This window comes from Falco naumanni, chromosome 15 (genome assembly GCF_017639655.2).
Source record: "Falco naumanni isolate bFalNau1 chromosome 15, bFalNau1.pat, whole genome shotgun sequence".
Classification (NCBI taxonomy): Eukaryota; Metazoa; Chordata; class Aves; order Falconiformes; family Falconidae; genus Falco; species Falco naumanni.
The window spans coordinates 17,859,021-17,876,147 of NC_054068.1; the positions used below are offsets into that span (position 1 = coordinate 17,859,021).

The following is a 17,127-nucleotide window of genomic DNA, read 5'->3' on the forward strand; positions in this document are numbered from 1 at the left end:
TTCCTTTTCTATACTGATACATGTACAAATTACCGAAGGGTTACAGCTACCTGCCATCCAAATCCTGTTCTCACAAAATAACTAACTTTAGCATGCAAGACAAAGAATGCAAAAACCATGTGAGAAGAAAACATCTTTAATTCAGAGGTAAAATGTTCCTACTGTAGGAAAGGATACACAAACCAAAGTGCCAATTCACAATTTTGCGCTTTCCTCAAAGTTTTTGATCTGAAGGCAGGACTTAACAGTTTATATTACATATCTTTATTTAAAAAATACTTAGGAGTAAGAGCAAAGCTCTTGGAAGTCCAAAGCCTTTTCCCACTCCTTCCTTCCAAAGAGGCAGGAATGGGAGAAAAGAGAAACCGCCATTTAAAAATGTCAAATCCATTATTTTGGTTTATTTTGAGGTTTGCAGTGGAACATTTTGCTCCAACAAGCCGTCAGCATCAGCAAGAAAGCAACATTTAGTTTGATGTTATCTTGCTGGCACTGGTTTGTAGCACTGCTACAATGCTTCCCCCAACAGCAGCCACCGTTTCAAGGCTCAGACAGCAAAACGTCCTACACCAAGTCTGTCGGCTTTACCCTAGTTACTGATGCATCAAAGCACCAGGTTGTGAGGAGCTTCCCCGGGGATGCCGTGGCTATACGGATGCAAGTGGAAACACACAGAATTATTCTAGTAACAATTTTGCAATTGTCTGAAAAGGTATCAGCAGCTACCGTCAGCGCCACTAAAGGCTGCAGCCTTACTCTACATTTCCCCATCCATTTTTAAACACCACTGCCTTAACACATCATCTTCTCAGCCTCCCAACAAAGTCGGATTGAACTCTGAGGTAGAGGAGATAGATTTGTATCAAAGACAGCACAAACTGAGCCTACTTGGAGTTAACTGCCCTACAAAATCATACCGAGTCACATACATGTCACTCACCGACTGACTCAGCCTAGGCCGAAACGTCCTTGGGAAAGATCTGCACTCAAGCACCGCTTAACACAACACAGTTTGCAGTAAAACACCACAGTGCATTTAAAGCCATTAAATATGTTTACGTCTGCTGTACTAATTCACATGACCAGAGTGTGCCAGAGCCTTCAGTTTACCTAGGCCCACACCTCACGCACACAGAGGCAGCAAAAGCTTTCAGAGAGCCAAAGGCAACAGCTCAGTTGCAAATACCTTGTTCACAAGCACCCACTTGGTAATTTATGCCCTTACTTTTAACCTCAAATTTGTTTAGGAAGGAGCCACTCTAAATTACATTTCTCTTATTACACCAAGTACAAATGGATACACCAAGGTTTAGAAAGCACATTTTAGCATTAGTCAAGGACCCAGGTCCTGTAACAGACACCATGTAAGATGAGGGGAGGTAAAAAGAGGAAAGAGTAGCCCCAAGAAATGCACCTTTGGATGCACGCACGTCTCTGCCTTAAAGAGGATCCTCGCTCACCACGTACCCTCTGCTTTCTTCTGGCTACAGAGGCATTCCAGCAGTACTAGGGACACCCCAGGCAGCCCCAGGAAACCACTGCATCTCAAAGGCAGAACCTTTAAAACGCTGAAGGCAACATCATGCAGTAAGATTTCAGCATTACCTAAAACAAAGTAATTTATACAATGTTACATGCTGCACAGAAACCATTCAAGTCATCCTTCACAGTACAATAAATTAATCATTTAGTATATGGTAGCATGTTCCTTGGGAAGTCTTTGTGTATTTCTTTAATAGCCAAGAGGTTCTTCTCAAAGGGAAGAGGGAAACATTGTTACGTGACAAGTGGATTTAGCTTGTCAGGTAGAAACAAAAGAGAAAAAAAAACCTCAAAACCCAGGACATGCACCACACTGCTCCCCCATCCTCCCCAAACACCACTTCAAATACTACCCCATGACAACAGCAGGCTCTGCACTAATGCCAACATTACAGGTACGAGGAGCTAAAGAAAAAGCAGCCCAGCTGTAAAAGGGTTAACATTACAGGTTTTGATAGGAAAATCCTATTAGGGCAGAATAAGGTGTCATGCTAGGCTACGACATTAGGAAGACTCTTGTGAAAAGCAACAGATTCTGTCCCAAGCTCACACACGCTTTTGAAAGATCTTCCCATGAGTGGAACACCGCTATTTAACCAGCCTCTTTGGCACCTGACGTCCTGCTGGCTGCTAACACCCTGAACACACTTGCAGGCAAGTACGCGTGTAGCCAGGTGCTTCCACCCCGGTTCCAGTCTTTGCTAAATGCCTACAATATAGACAAACAGAGGGACAAAAGCTAGATCATGGTTTCTTTTTATTTTAAGATGTCACTACTAACACACATTAGTCAAGCTATCCTAAGTAACCCCCCCTAGACACCTAGGGAATCTAAAATCTTCTAAGATTTTATTAGCTCAAGAGACCACCGTTAAAAGCTTTATTTTTAGTGTTTATGTAATAAAAGTCTAACAAGCCTGACATTCTGCATTCGCCCTGTCAGACTAATGTGCGCTTTAGTGACAATATCCGTTTACAAATCAATACTACATCATACATCATCCCCACCTTTATCTCTGGAAAGTGCTAAATGGAGTCAATGGACCAACTATTTACAATTTCAAATCCTAATATATTTACAATAGAAACCAAAAGTATTTAAAACCATTAAATATAGTGTTTAACTCTGCTATATTAGTTTACATGAACACAGCTTACCTCTGGCATCATATTTCCAATACTAATATTTCTGCCAGTAATTTTAGATTTTTAAAAAAATTGCTATTCCTGGAGGGAAAAAAATAAAAGCTTAAAAACCAACCCAAAACCTCCAGGCATTTCAGAGCCCTGAGGAATTACCCACCCTAAACAGTCTTCAGGTAGAAGTACTGCAGTGTTCGAGAGACTTCCAAACTCCAGGCAAGCCTTTAAAACCTAATGCATATGTAAAACATTAAGAGTCAGTAATCCCTTGAACAGGTTTACTGGAGTCACTGCTACCATTCTGTTTTTACTAATCCGTAGTCAAGAAGGAAACTGCTGCTTCGCTGTTTCTCCCTCCATTACATTCCCTCCGCCCACAGAAAGTGTTTTGTGCACCATCGTCCGGAAGAGCTAAGTAGGCATCGTCTTCTCTTCTTTGCTGAAAGGCTGCACGGAGCCAGGCTTTACCCACGACAGGCCAGAAACGTGCATGCTTTTGCAGTGCTGATCGTCTGGCTTCTTCTAGGTGGAAGAAAGTCACAGTCAGAATCATTCGGTACCCCAACCCCCCCAAGTCCCACCCCATCCATTTTCTCTTTGGCACGTACAAGCATAGAAGAGGCTAGCATCGCTTCCCCTCCTCAGAGGGGAACAGCCAAGCGAGCGCTGCTTTCATTTCTGGCAATGTGTGGGGTGTCTGTACAAACACCCTGATGTTACAGGACAGTTTTACCAACTTAGTCCTTGTACTGCCGCCCTATCATACCATGAAGATTAAAAGATACTTTTTGAATAGTGCCTCTTGCTTGAAGGCCATGGCCCAGCACCACTGCACTGCTCTTTGCCCAACTGCTCGGTTCTACAGAGAGCAGCACCAACCCAAATCCAAACACTTCTGTCGTTAACCTGAAGTTAGAACCATCGCATAGTACCTTGTGACGCTGGGCACCCTGCGGAGGAGCACTCCACCGCCCTGAAGGCTTCCAAACACACATTAACATGGCAAAGCAGCAGCTATGTATATATATATACACACACACAGCTGCTATACCATGGAGTTTCCAAATGCCTTCCCAGGATGGCTCTTCCGAGTATTTATCGCAGTTAAATGCTTCAGCAGTAACTATTCCTACCCAACACAATGCAACAAACATTCAAGACAGACTACTGAGATTTCGAAGACAAATAAGTCTTCAAGCTGAGGAAGAAAGATGCAACTTCAAGCATCTGTAGGTTTAAAGTAGTTTAAGATGAGTCAATTGGATACATACTCTAGCAGGTCAAAAACAGAATAGCTTGCAGGTGTTTTTTGCATACCAGGAACTAGCCCTGCCTGCACGCTGCTATGGGCTCATCCGAGCACCTCCATACCGAGCACAAGCAAACCTGGAATGACGCATCAAGTTCTCGAAAGCGGTAATTACGTGAGTAGACTTTGTCACACTACGGCAAGCCCTTTGCCTAACAAAGTAAACTAAGCCAGCAAGAAAACTGAACCTGCACTTCCTCTGCCCCTCCCCACGTTTTGAGGAAAAGGTGTAAAAATGCTGACACAACTGCCATACCACATCAGGAAACGGCAAACAAGAGGGACCAGTTAAGCCTGAGCCTGGCAGAGTAGCTCCTGCACACGGGAGACCGTCTAGCAGAAGCCAAGTGCTCAGCAGGGCACCGGGACACTCGCAGCCTTCCCAGGGCTACAGCTCTAGAATAGCCCAGCCGTTTCCCAAGGCACAGGAATTACACAGGTAATAAACAAGGACCCAGGGCTGCAATAGGGGCAGACAGGACACAGGATTAGGAAACTTCCTTTTACGGGGAAGGAAGAGAAAGTTCTCAGCTGCACTGAGATTTTGGAACAAATCTAAGGCACAGGAGTTGGGCCATTCTTGCTACCAACGAACTACTGAGGCACTAAAGTACCACACGTGCAATAGTTCCTGAAGACACCAGCATTCACTTAAAGAAATTAACATGCACCTCCAAAGAAAAAAGACAAAATAAAAGTCACTGTTTGCCATCAATCTCCAAGACATCATACCCCTTTCATTTCAAGCACCTCAACCTGTTCTTTTTCTTTAGGTCTTTGATTTGAAAGGTAAGAAGGAGGTAGAGAATGGAGGAGAAGAGGAAGGGGGGAGAAGTCAAAAGGATTTCTTAAAGTTATTGTAAGAACGTCAAGAACCTGATCAAAATGTTTTTCTGTGCACTCTAAGGCTGGAAAAAGGCCGCCTCACCTCTAGCTCTGACTCTGGCAGTTGGGAACATTGCTACACTGAGTTTATGAGCAGCACGTTTTATTAAAATAAATGTAAAAATCTCATCCATGCCAGAAGACATGCAAAACCACGAGTTAAAAGCTTGCAGCAAGGAAGACTGAGGTTTGGACTAACAAAAAAACCACCCAAACAATTAATAAAAAAAAGAAAGCATCAAACCACACCACAGCTCTAGAGCAAGGAGCCCAAGTCACTAACTAAACCACGTAGAGGGCATTTCCTTGCATGTCAGGCAAAGGTACCAGCCACAATTTCAGAATCTTTAGGCACTGCAAGTGGAGTGGCTTGTCATGCCACTCAGTGCAGGCTCAGAGTTGGTGTGACAGCTCTTGTCAAGGGCAAAGAAATAATTTCAAGAAAAAAACCCAACAACAACCACCCCACCCCCCAACAGCAAAGGTGTTGCTCAGGTGAAAGCTGTACGAACCAACACATCCTTGCTGTGTCAGTAAGAGTGTTTTGTGTCAGTAGTAACTCTAAGCACCCTTCAATTAGCCGACGTCTTCATTAGACATCAGTAGCATTGGAGAAGTGAGCAAGGTACTCTGCTTGTGCTCCGGTTCAGTTGTGAAAGATCTCACAGCAGAAGAGAACAAAGAAGCTGGGGGCTGCCAGGTTATGCAGAAGCGGTAATGGCCATGACAAGTGCAGGACAAGCTGTTAAGACTGTCAGCAAATCTCTTCTCTCCCCTTATTCCTTCCCTTCCATCCCTAAACAAAACACATCTGCCAAGTGTGCCAACAATTGTACGGACAAAGCTTTCAAGCTAGCCAAATGATTAACTGCTTAACACACTGAAGTTAGAACAGTGACATAACTGCTTAGTTAGGAGACTGAATCTGTTCCAGCACGCCAGCTGATCCAAAAGAGGGGCAGAGTAAGGTCTGTCTCGTACTTATTCATCACAAACAGGCAGAGAACCTTTTTTCCCTTATCAGGCAATAAACCCTTCCTACAGTGAGGATCTCGACCTTGCGCATACCTTCTGAGTCAACATCTTCTCTCTAGCTTCATCATGTATAGCTGGATTCCACGGAGAAAAACTATGGAGAAAGTAGAGTTATCTCTCACTTTGTATTTTTGCAAACTGCAGCATCATGTAGAAAGCAGAAGTTTCCCTTGGGTTAGTTTGCTGAATTTCAAGTAAACTACAGGTCTGAGTTTTCAGTATTAAAACATACACTTAAGAATTCAATTTACATTGTCATGGATCTTTACAACAAAAAGTATTTAGGTTTTAGTTCTTGTTTGCAATGAGAACCAGCAATTCAGCAGGTGCTATGTGAAATACGACTCATATTCACCATGGAGCTGACTGCTCCATCCCCCATGCAGTCAAGGTCAGAAGTATTTAAAAAGTATGACCGAAGCCACAGTAATGCAAAGAGAGTTCAGGAAAGCCCAAAAGCAGCATTTACTCCATGGGTACCTCCAAGAGAGGTGGGGTGTTCCGGGCTTTTTTGTTGTTGTTGTTTGGGGGTTAGTTGACAGTTTAAGTCTTGGTTGCTTAGTGAAAAAAAACAGCAAACACAAGCATCTGATTACATTTAAGATTCACTCAACTCAAAACAGACAGAAATGAGGGTAGGAGTATTCAAAATATTGCTATACATGTATGAAAAAACAGGTCAGAACTTGGCAGAAAAAGGCTTCAAACCAACAACTATACCAAAAGCTGTTGTTGAACCATTAGGGCATGGTGAATTCGCTCACGGGACTTACATGATTGCATAGGGATCCTCTATTTTGGGCTGATCAAATAAATGACTGCTGCATAGTTTGACACTGTCCACCACTTTACTTTTGAACAGTTGAATATCTTTTTCATACCTGCAAGAGAGAAGCAACGTTAAGTATTTGCAAGGAGGCACAGGTTTGCTCTAGAAGCACAGATAGGCTTGTCAAAGCCTCAACTTGAGTTCCTAGTGCAACCAACTGTTGAGGTAGAGACCACGAACTCATAAGCTATTTAATAAACCTCTTGTTTCTGCAAGTCTATGCAAAAATCTTTAAAGAGACCATGTCTGTATGCACTGAAGATACTTACAGCACTGCAGCCTCAGGATTCTGAGGACTAGTTGTATCAATCTTGTAGAAGACTCTGCGAGCATACATTAACACTTGCCAAATGTGATTATGATTTCGCCTAAAAAGAAAAAAAAACACGCAATGAAGAATAGAACAAACTTCTTTCCAATTATACATCAATATGTTACCACTAACCTCCATTTTGCAAATGCTCTTTTCACATCCAGTTCACCAGATAAAGGATCTACTAGCGGATGGAAGACGGGCAGATCAAAAACCAAGCGCTGCATTAGAAAAAAGTAATTTATTATGCTAAAATCACTGGGTGAAGGTCAGTCAGATGTTGCTTCCAAATACTAATTGTTTCTGTGTGAAAAGAAAGCAACCTGAAGTGATTTATACCAACTGTGAAACTGTAACCCAACACACCCATGTTACATGCAGGGTCTTGTCCTCTCTCACATGCTTATCACCAAATCAGGAAACTAATCCAGCTAACTGCACAGGCACTGGTGCCAACACAGGTAATAATATGAGATAAGATCAAAGGAGTTTTTCTGGTTTAGCTATTTGTGACTGAAAGCTTTTTACATACTTGAGCTACAATCAATACTTTTTTTATCCTACGCATTTGCAAGTAAACTGCGCAGTGACATCGCAGTGTCTTCAGTTCCGTACAGCTAGCTTCCTCTCGTGTCCGTGCATTCTCCCAAAAGAAAACTTAGTTTAGACAGGAAGGCTTTAAAGCCCTATTCCAGCAGGAGAATGATGGCTGTACCAGAAGTACTAAAGTCTAATCTTCAAAAGAAAAACTGTTTCCTACTAGTTCTGTCCTTTTAAAGATGATAGCTTTACACAAAACTTGACACCACGCAGACAGCTTCCTGACATAGCAACTTGTTCTCAGCTACAGCAGTTACACACACATCTCCCCATCCTCCCCTTAAAGGAATTTGGCCAAGGGAGCCAGCTGCTCTGCTCTGGAGAGTCAGATTGCCACAATATTATTTTATTTTTATTTTTTAACTGATGTAATAACTCTAGATACTTTTCCTTAGAGAAAAAAGAGAAAGCAGAGATAGAAAGTAACACCACACCATCTATCTCCTTCTCCCTTTGTTTCACCAACATTATCCTCAAGTTTTTTTAGTTCTTTGTTTCAACGTAATTTAGAAGACAAACAGGCAAAAAATCCTTCAGCACTACAGCCGGCGTGCCCAGATTTTATGTTCCATTCTATCACTACTCAGAATTCAGATACTTCTTCAAGTGTTTCAGCACTGACCACCTTGCTGAGGAAGTAGCAGATCAAGAGTTGAGGTAAAGAACTGGTTGATTACTTAATACTCTAATGCATCTAACCTCAGGAAGTTCACTCCACACCAGTCTCAGTAATCAGAGTAACAGGATTCCTCCACAGATATTAGGAAATATGTATAAGGTATCACAAATGAGTGCAGCCAACTGAATAAACTTAGTTCAAGGAAACGAGAAGCTAGTCAGTGTATCAGCTTTAACAGAAAGTCATATCTAAAACACCAGAAAAAAAGAAAAACCCAAGACACACATAACCACTTACCGGGCAGTCTCCATCTGGGTAATTATCAGGAATATAAACAGTAAACTTAAACACACCATCCTGGTAGAGCCCATGTCTTATGAATATTACACCAAACCACACTGCAAGGGAAAAAAAGTTTGCTTGAGTGAAAGATTTTTTTACCAAAAAAAAAATCTACATACATAAAAATCTTAAAAGTTAAGTTTAAACTTACTTAACGCTGATCGGTAAGAGGGCTGCACGTAGACACCTGGCAATTTCTGCTTTACAACCAAGGTACTGCAATTAAAACCAGTATTTAGAATAGCCCCACAACAACACTAAGCCTACAGCAAGCTGACAACAGTAAACCCAGAACTTACTAACAATAGCTTAACTGGGGACTTCTTCCACAAACTTACACTCAATTGCCAAGGGCAGATTGCTCACAGAAGGAGACTGAAGAAAACCAGCGAAAGCGTATTCTTTTACTCTTGCTGTTCCCACCCCTCCGCTTAGAGTTACTAACATGAAACATTTTTTCTCCTGATAAAACTGTAAGTAGAGAAGTAGAAATAAATTCTTCCCCAGTCAACCCATTTAGTTCATGTCAGTATCAAAATTTCCACTTTTCTACTGAATCCTCAGTTTCAAAGTAAAGAAGGAAAAAAGAAATGTAACTAATTTTGAAAGCGGATCTGCAGTCAGTTGTAGTTAATTCTGGAACGTGACCAAACTTTAACTTCAATTTTAAACAAGCAGTCTTTCAGTTTCAGATGAGATTATGCTGCAGGTCAAACAAATTACACTGGCAACTGACAAAACACAGTAACAGAGAATAAAAAGGACAGTGAAGTAGCAAGGTATATTACGGATCCGGATCGAGCAACCTCAGGCATCTCATTAACAGGATGGACCAAGCCATTTTCTCAAACTTGCACTTATTTGCCATTTCACTTCTTGCACTGATAATGCAGTCACAACCTTCAGCCATCAGTGACTGGTGCACTATGAAAACAGTTTCTACCTCGCCCTTTGCCTTTTAGGTAAGTCCACTGATAATTAACAGTGCTACTGGGGCAAAATGTGCTACTTTCCCCATTTTTCAAACCAATGAGCACAAGAAGTTCCTAGTAAGTTTAACCAGCTGTAGCTGTATGGTATGCAGACACTATTGAACACTATAAGCGATAAACAAAATTATTCACTTTGTAGGTTTTCCAGTTACTTGGCATACAGGTCCATTACACTGAATTCCACATGCCTGCGCAAATACACAATAATCTTCAAGCAAAGTATTAACACAGTTCTCTACTTACAATTGCCATAATATTCATTACTATTTTCTAATAATGAATCTGTTAAACTAGAGGAGTTTACAGTAGGGTAACAACATATTTTCGCATGCTACAGAAGAAAAACATCTTTCTTGGACTAAGAAGTCTGTGTCAGTTCCCTGAAAAAAAATAAATTATTGTTTTGAGAGTTCTCACTTTCAGCTGAATGGTTAAACGCAAAAACAGAGTGTTGCATAAGGACTCCAGGGATTTCGTTCCAAAAAGCACTACATACTTGAGAATCCAGCATGTCTATTACAGAGGAAGTCCCTTCAGCTTTGTAGCACAAAACAGTTTATGTAACTTTATATAACTAGAAAGTTTTGCAGACAGATCTGTATGCTCCCACAGCACTCTACAAACCACTAGATTGGATCAAATGCAACTGATCCAAAGAAAGCCATTTAAAATCACACTAGCTCCTCCCTCATAAGTTTCATGTAAAATATCACTGGTAGACAGGAAAGAATATAGTCTTTCTAATATCCGCTTAAGCTGTATCAGGCGGTGTTCAAGCGTTCCATGTAACAACCAAAGGAAGCTCCCACATCCTAACTCCATTAAGACAGTACCATATATTCATAACCATCATCCCACCAGACATCTGCTCGCTACTATTTTAAATATTTGTTTCAAAAATTTGGTATTTCTGACCAAAAAGCTATTAGGATACCTGGTCAGGATTCCTAAACCCAAAATGTGTTCACTTCAAGGCTGAGCAATACAGTGACTAAGAAAACCACATCTAAACGCACTCCTGAAAATCTCATCTCTTTTCCTCTCTCCTTCTACCTCAAGAGATTGAGACTGCTGCTCCAGAAGACTTTTGTGGAACTTCAGTTTTACTCCAAGGACTATGGAGAGACACCACACAAGAATTAGTTTTTTCTCCACTGAAGCATAAGCCCAGTGACCTAAAAAGAAAGAGGAAAAAAAGTGAAAACCTACAATTCTGCAAGGAGGGAATACTCCAAATAAAAAGGCCCATAAGAAGCATGTGTTCCATTTGTCGACTGGGATGACGTGGCAGGTGAAGCAGGCTTGGTTATTGGCACAGCATTCTTTGGAATAGAAGGCAACTGTTTCTTTGCAGAGGCTCGTAGAGGACTGGTTCGCAGCTCTCCACTCAAAGTTTTCTCTTCAGCATCAGGTCTCTGTTAGATTAAAAGAGAACCATGAAATTACAGACCGCATCTCATAAGCATTTAAGATATGAGCATTATTTTAACACAGGTTTAAACCCAACTTTGCTCATTACAAGCTTGGCCAACGTATCTTGTGTTTCAGTGTTCTATTGCTGCAGGGGTGTCTCTGGATTTTGTTTTTAAACAGACTTTTATTCAGTCAAACCTAGCCTACAAGTACAAAAGTAATCAATGCTGGATAGGAAATCTGCAGATTAGGACAAATACTTAAGGAGGCTTACATTTATTTAGAAACTGGAACCAGATAGCATGTAACATCAGCTTAGAAGTCAATCTATTTCTAGCATACAGTGCATCAAGATAAATCATTTCTACTGACAAGGATCCTCGTGTTCTAGACTTCAAAGAGTCCTTAAAAGTAGCACAGTAAAGCCGAGATGAAATAAGAACTTCCTACAGAAAATTTCACGTTATCGCACTTCCTGCCTGTGCTTAAGACACCAGCATCCCACTTGGAACTGATCATACAGCCCACTCCCACCGTGAGAGAATCACCATTTGACAGTGATACCAAGTTTAAATAGAAGACTACATAAGCATAAAAATGTTCCTGGAGCAAAACTATCAAAAAAGAAAAGAAAAACCCAGAAAACTTTTTGACTTAATTGGTCACTGCTAGCAAACACCGTACTATGTACATTCTATAGGTTGCCAGGACAAACCTGCAGGCTGCAGACTTGCGATTAGGCTAGCTGTGGCGTCTAGAGGCATAATTTAAGCTACAGTGTTTTGAAGCACTCGAGACATGGACTAGAAAATACTACCTGTGTCACAAGCACCATCGAAGTTATCTAACTGGCCCTAGCACCGAATACCTAGGAAGTGATTAACCCTAGAACTATGACGCTTTTATCACTGCTACAATCTACAGAAGCAATAGCATTATGGAGGCACAGTTTTGTCAACACTCCCTCCACACGCAGTACCTGGCTGAGCTCTACACAACAGTAAACAAATGTCCTAAGAAACCAGCATTGCAACCATCTGAACAAGGTGGTTTCATTTTTCCTACTTCAGGTAAGAAAAAAAAATAATCAACAAATTCCAGAGTAGACTCCATCCACAGGTACATTGCAGGTAACACAGCTCAAAGCTAGCTTACACTTTTATTGAAGATGATTCACAGTTCTTGGGATAAACGGCACACTCCAACTTCATTTATAGATCATCTGATGGTCTTTCCCAGAATGGCTACCACCCCTCAAAGCACGTTAACACCTTACGGCATCCATCCATTAAATACCTTGCGCACAGAACTCGTAGACATGCTCCAGAAAGGGTTCATAACGTGTATTCCAAACAAAGGCCTGCAACTTCTCAGTGTCTTCAGAGAGTCCTCGGGTCCCTCTGTTTTACACCCTAAAAATAGACACAATACATAAGCATTTATAACAGATAAACAGGACTAAATATATAAATAGGATTCAGATCCAGTTCTGCAACCAGGCTGACATTTCTGTCACTTCAGAAGAAAGTTTATTGTAGTTAAAACTGTCAACAGTTAAAATTGCCAAAGCTGTATTATGTATTAGACTCCAGGACAATATTACAGTGGTCTATGAAACCATTTTTGCACATGAATCCCTGCCTTCTTTCTGCTAGAAAGAGACTCTACATTCTGCATTCCATGTTTTGTCTTGCTAACTGGAAAAAACCAAAACCATCTGTTGGCTCACCACACTCAGGGAAGATCCTCTACACAGAGAAATATGAAGTTATCACTTCACCTTCTCAGTCCAGCACCAGACAGTACCACAGTGTCTGACTCCTGGAGCACAGTTAAGTGCTGCCCCTCGCATATGCTGCTGACTCTGAAAGTTCTGAAGTGCTCCAGTTTGAAAAAAAAACCCTCTGTCATTCCCGGTGAAAGAGATGATCCTCCCATTGAGTTTGCATCACGGATGCGTCATTTTGTTTTCATCTGCATTGGAACACCACCAGGAATAGACAAAGCCACAGAACACAGAAGCTTCTCTGGAGCTTATTTAATGGTTTCACTACAGACACTACAGCTTAGAGCTCTTCCTATCAGCAGTTCAGTAACAAGGACTTCAGCAGTATTTGGAGTTTCAGTGTGTCACCTACTGAATACATCCTTGGTTTACTCTTCCCCCCCAAAAGTCTTGCTATTGTTTGTGCAAGAACTCTCGACTACAGCACCTCTTGTCTGGCATAGCCCATTTCCTCCACTCTTTCTTCTCCGGTTCTCTTAGTTTCCCTTCCCCTCCCTAAGGGCCACTCCCCAACCCCCATTTCTGGCTACATTAACTAAGGTTTTGAGACAATCCACTTCATTCAATTTCTTTAACAGGAGGTTGTACAACATTGATGAAGGCAATTCACAGGATGAGAGAGAGAACAGCACAGGCTATTGTGGTCAACACTAAGTTTTTCTGCAGTAAACGGCACTACCTGTTCACCCATTGCTGTGATTAGTTTAGAAAACATGGTGACATTGAGATCAAAAACCTTTCTGAAAGGAAAGTAAGTCAATCCTGTTAAAAAATAAATAAATAAGCCAGACAATTTATCCAAAGCAAGTCTAGCAATAATAATTTTTTAAAAGGATGACCGATAGCAAATTGAAGGTATCCTTCTAGACTATACAGCAGCCAAGCATTCAAAAAATGCAAGCCTCATTCAGAAAAGTGACGAAAATTAAATTACCCCACCCTAAAATCATCTCAAACATTCCACATGATTCCTTCAGATACTTTTTCTCTTCAGCAGCCAGAGAGAGTCTCTCATCACGCCAAGCCACTGAAAACAAAGTCAAGAGATGGCTACTGCACTGAGGCATGCCCTATGATAGCAGGAAGAAAATGTTTTCAATTTTCCCCATCCCCTATGTGGAAAGCTGAGCCAGGCCACAGGGCTATGCCAACGGCCTTTTCTCTTCCATGAAATCCAGCCAGACTAAATAAGAGAGCAAGACGCTGGGCTAAGAAGGTACAAGATATTTTCTTGGGAAACTTCAGTGTAACCAGAGGGTGGAGGAACTGACGCACAAAGAGAGCACCCGAGTGCTAAGGCTTCGACAAGACAGAAAAGTGCTGGAAGCTGAGGTACAGGCTGGAAGACAATTAGCTGGAATCTAGAGTGATTATGGGTTTGGATTTTTTTTTCTTTGTTTATTTAAGCCTAGTGGCTTTTTAAGACTAGGTAATATAAATTGCATTATTCCTGAAGCAGAGATATGAAATACAGGAGTTAGGCAGTACAAAGAATGATGCATGTACATAAAAAACAGCCTAACCTATTACCAGTAAAACAAGGAACTGATCTAGAAGCTTGATAATTGGTGCTAGAGGAGTTCAGTCACTGACTCCACCTTTCAGAAAGTATGCACCTCAGCAGACTTCCAGCTTTGTTGAAAAGCTTTTCACTACGGAGATGCCAATTTACAGGCTATTAAGAGCAGTTTATATCTCCATATCAAACACTACTTTAGCTCTCGCTAAACTACAAAAGAACTCCCAGAGACTATCCCGTACAGAGATCTTTTATCCAGTTGCTTGCTAGTAAAAAGTCATGCATGATGTTGTCCTAAACTTATTGTTAAACTGTCTCCAGTCTCATTTACCTGTTAAAACACCATTTACGATTAAGAACTAATAACCTTAGAGTACCAGCTTCCCAGAGAAGGGTCATTTAAAAAGCCTTTCAAGACTTTTTGGAGTTTATTTCTAGTCACACTCACTCCTTCCAGCTACACTACGTGGAACTGGTGAATGGCATCAGTACAGGAAACTTACCTGCAACTGTTCATGTTCTCTAGTGGCTTCACCTCACAATTTACTACCCCACACTGATCAGGAGAATAATGAGGAAAAAAAGTCTACTAACAGCACATTTAAGTTAGTTTGTTTATCCTAGCTCTCTCTATGTCAAAGGTCTGCAGCAGACAGAGAGCGAAGTCCCAATGTCATTATGTGCAATTTCTAGGCAGCCTAGTCATTCAGTCTTACACGGGGCTAGAGCATTTTACCATTACAGCATCTTATGGTACTGTAACTACCAAAACCATCAACCTTCCCAAAAACGCCTATACACTCTCCTCATTTTATGAAAAGGGAATAAATACATTAAAAATCGTCACCCTGTCTCCCTTTACAGTCATCATTCACAGTGCCTCATCTAAGAAAAGGCTTAACAGTACCACTCAGTAATACTCCACTAATTTCCACTAGCTCAAGAATAGAAAGTAACAACAACCCTCCTAACCAGTCATCCTCCCATGGGCTTTTTATAGATATCTTTTTCTCTGCTGCAACTAAAAAAAGGCACAACACAAACTTGTGAAGAAACATTATTTCAAACGCTGCTTCGTGGAACAGCCTTCCAACTTCTACACAGAACTGCGTTACTAAGGTCCTATCGCACCCGGGCCAATAAAGCCCCCTGCTGCCAGGCACAGCCCCTGTTGATGTTCACCAGCACTGAGGTACACAGTCTATGAGGGCAGTCACAGCAAGTGTAAACTCATGCAGCGCTTCATCACCACTCTGACACGTCAAAAACCAAACTTACCACTGATGAAAACCAAAATTTTAAGTACTTGGGTTCTGCACCTTTTTTTTTTTTCCTCTACAGTAGTTATTCTCACTAAAGGTTAATTCTATGATTTGTACCTACCACCGTATCATGTGTCATATTTTTCCACTGTCATCAGATTAAATACAACACTAAGTCAATTCAACAAAAACTCTATCTGCCTGGAACGGAGTACTTAAGTATTTTCTGGAAACAAACAATTCCTCAAGAAAAAGAAACACATATGGACAAATCTATAATAGAGGTATATTTCTATGCATGTGTTTTGATGCATTTTATTCCCTACCTAGAAGGAAAGGGAACCACCTGTACACCTGAGAATAAACAGAGCTGACTAGGCAGAGCACTAGAGAACAATACGTGTTGATTACAACACTACTGCATGGTTGTCCAGCAACTGTAACTGCCAGTTTACGCCAGAACTTATTTCTCCTCAGCACACCTACCCCCGATCTTCTTAGGGCCCAAGGACTTGGCTAGCCCACCCCTTAACCCGCTGGCCAACAGGGGAGTCGCTGAAGGAACAGGCATGCTGACCAGTTGGGCCTGTTCGCCAACCCTTCCCCCGCAGGTGGATTACACCTTTCAGGCCAACACCTGCTGCTACGGCTTCATCTTCTAACGCGCCTCCCAACGAGATCGGCACCGGCCCCTATACACGGGCTGACAGCCCGAAAGGCACCTGCCAAGCTCCAGCGGGCAGCTGGGCACCCGGAGGGGACTGTCAGCTGGGGGCCCGGTGGGTCACAGGAGAAAGAGAAAATAAAAATAAATAGAAACACCTGCGAAGGCCCGAGACGGGCCAAGTCTCTGCCCGCCCGCGGCGGGACTCCCGACCGAGGCCCGGGCTGCGCCTGGCCCCGCACAGCGACGCCACTCACCAGGGCGGGGAGGGAGGCCCGGCCCCGCTGCCGGGCCCCGGCGGGAAGGGCCGGGGGTGCCTCACAGAGCACCGGTGCCCCTCCGGGGGAGCGGGCAGCCCGGGCCGGCGGACACCCAGCGCGGCGGTGGCAGCCCCTCACGGGGCGAACGAGCGGGCGCCACCCGGCTCCTCACGGCGACAGGTGACGGCCCCGCGGGGCGCACCGACGACCCGCGGCCGGAGCTGTCCGCTGCCCTCCCGCGCCGGCGGGCACCGGCTCCCCGCCACCACCGCCGCGCCCGGGAGGGGCGGGCCGGTCCCCGCGCTGCCGCTCGCTCACCCGCGCCGAGGCTCCCGCCGCTCCGCTGCACGCGCGGCCCAGGCCCCGCCGCCGCCGCCGCTCCCCTCTACCCCCGCCACTGCCCCATTTAAAGCCCGCCCCTCACCATCGCACATCCGGACCCGGCCTTCCCCTCAGCCAATCATCGCCCGGTTCTTCCGGGAAGGCTCCGCGGGGCGGGGCGCGGGGAGAAATCCAGCCAATCACAGGCACAGTCCTTTCTGCGGCGCAAGAAGGCCGGCGCCTCTCCTGTCAGGGCGCGGGGCGTGCGGCCGCCGAGGGCGCCGCCCTGCGGC

General features: G+C 43.2%; 1 protein-coding gene across 5 annotated transcripts; it reads right to left on the minus strand.

The window, feature by feature from the left end:
* Window positions 1-2,282: 2,282 nt before the first annotated feature.
* On the minus strand, window positions 2,283-17,018 carry LOC121097719 (AKT interacting protein). Of its 5 annotated transcripts, none has more exons than XM_040614945.1 (10): window positions 16,938-17,018; window positions 12,319-12,434; window positions 10,819-11,024; window positions 8,769-8,833; window positions 8,573-8,673; window positions 7,189-7,277; window positions 7,013-7,111; window positions 6,688-6,795; window positions 5,948-6,008; window positions 2,283-3,204 (listed from the first exon to the last, which is right to left on the minus strand). In XM_040614945.1, the coding sequence occupies exons 1-10, from the start codon at window positions 16,945-16,947 to the stop codon at window positions 3,097-3,099; spliced, it is 963 nt and encodes a 320-aa protein (XP_040470879.1). In that variant the 5' UTR covers window positions 16,948-17,018; the 3' UTR covers window positions 2,283-3,096. The 5 variants fall into 5 exon arrangements, with proteins under 5 accessions (XP_040470879.1, XP_040470878.1, XP_040470880.1 ...); XM_040614944.1 differs by having other exon boundaries at window positions 2,283-3,207; XM_040614946.1 differs by lacking the exon at window positions 16,938-17,018 and adding an exon at window positions 16,832-16,930 and having other exon boundaries at window positions 2,283-3,207.
* Between the last annotated feature and the right edge of the window lie 109 nt (window positions 17,019-17,127).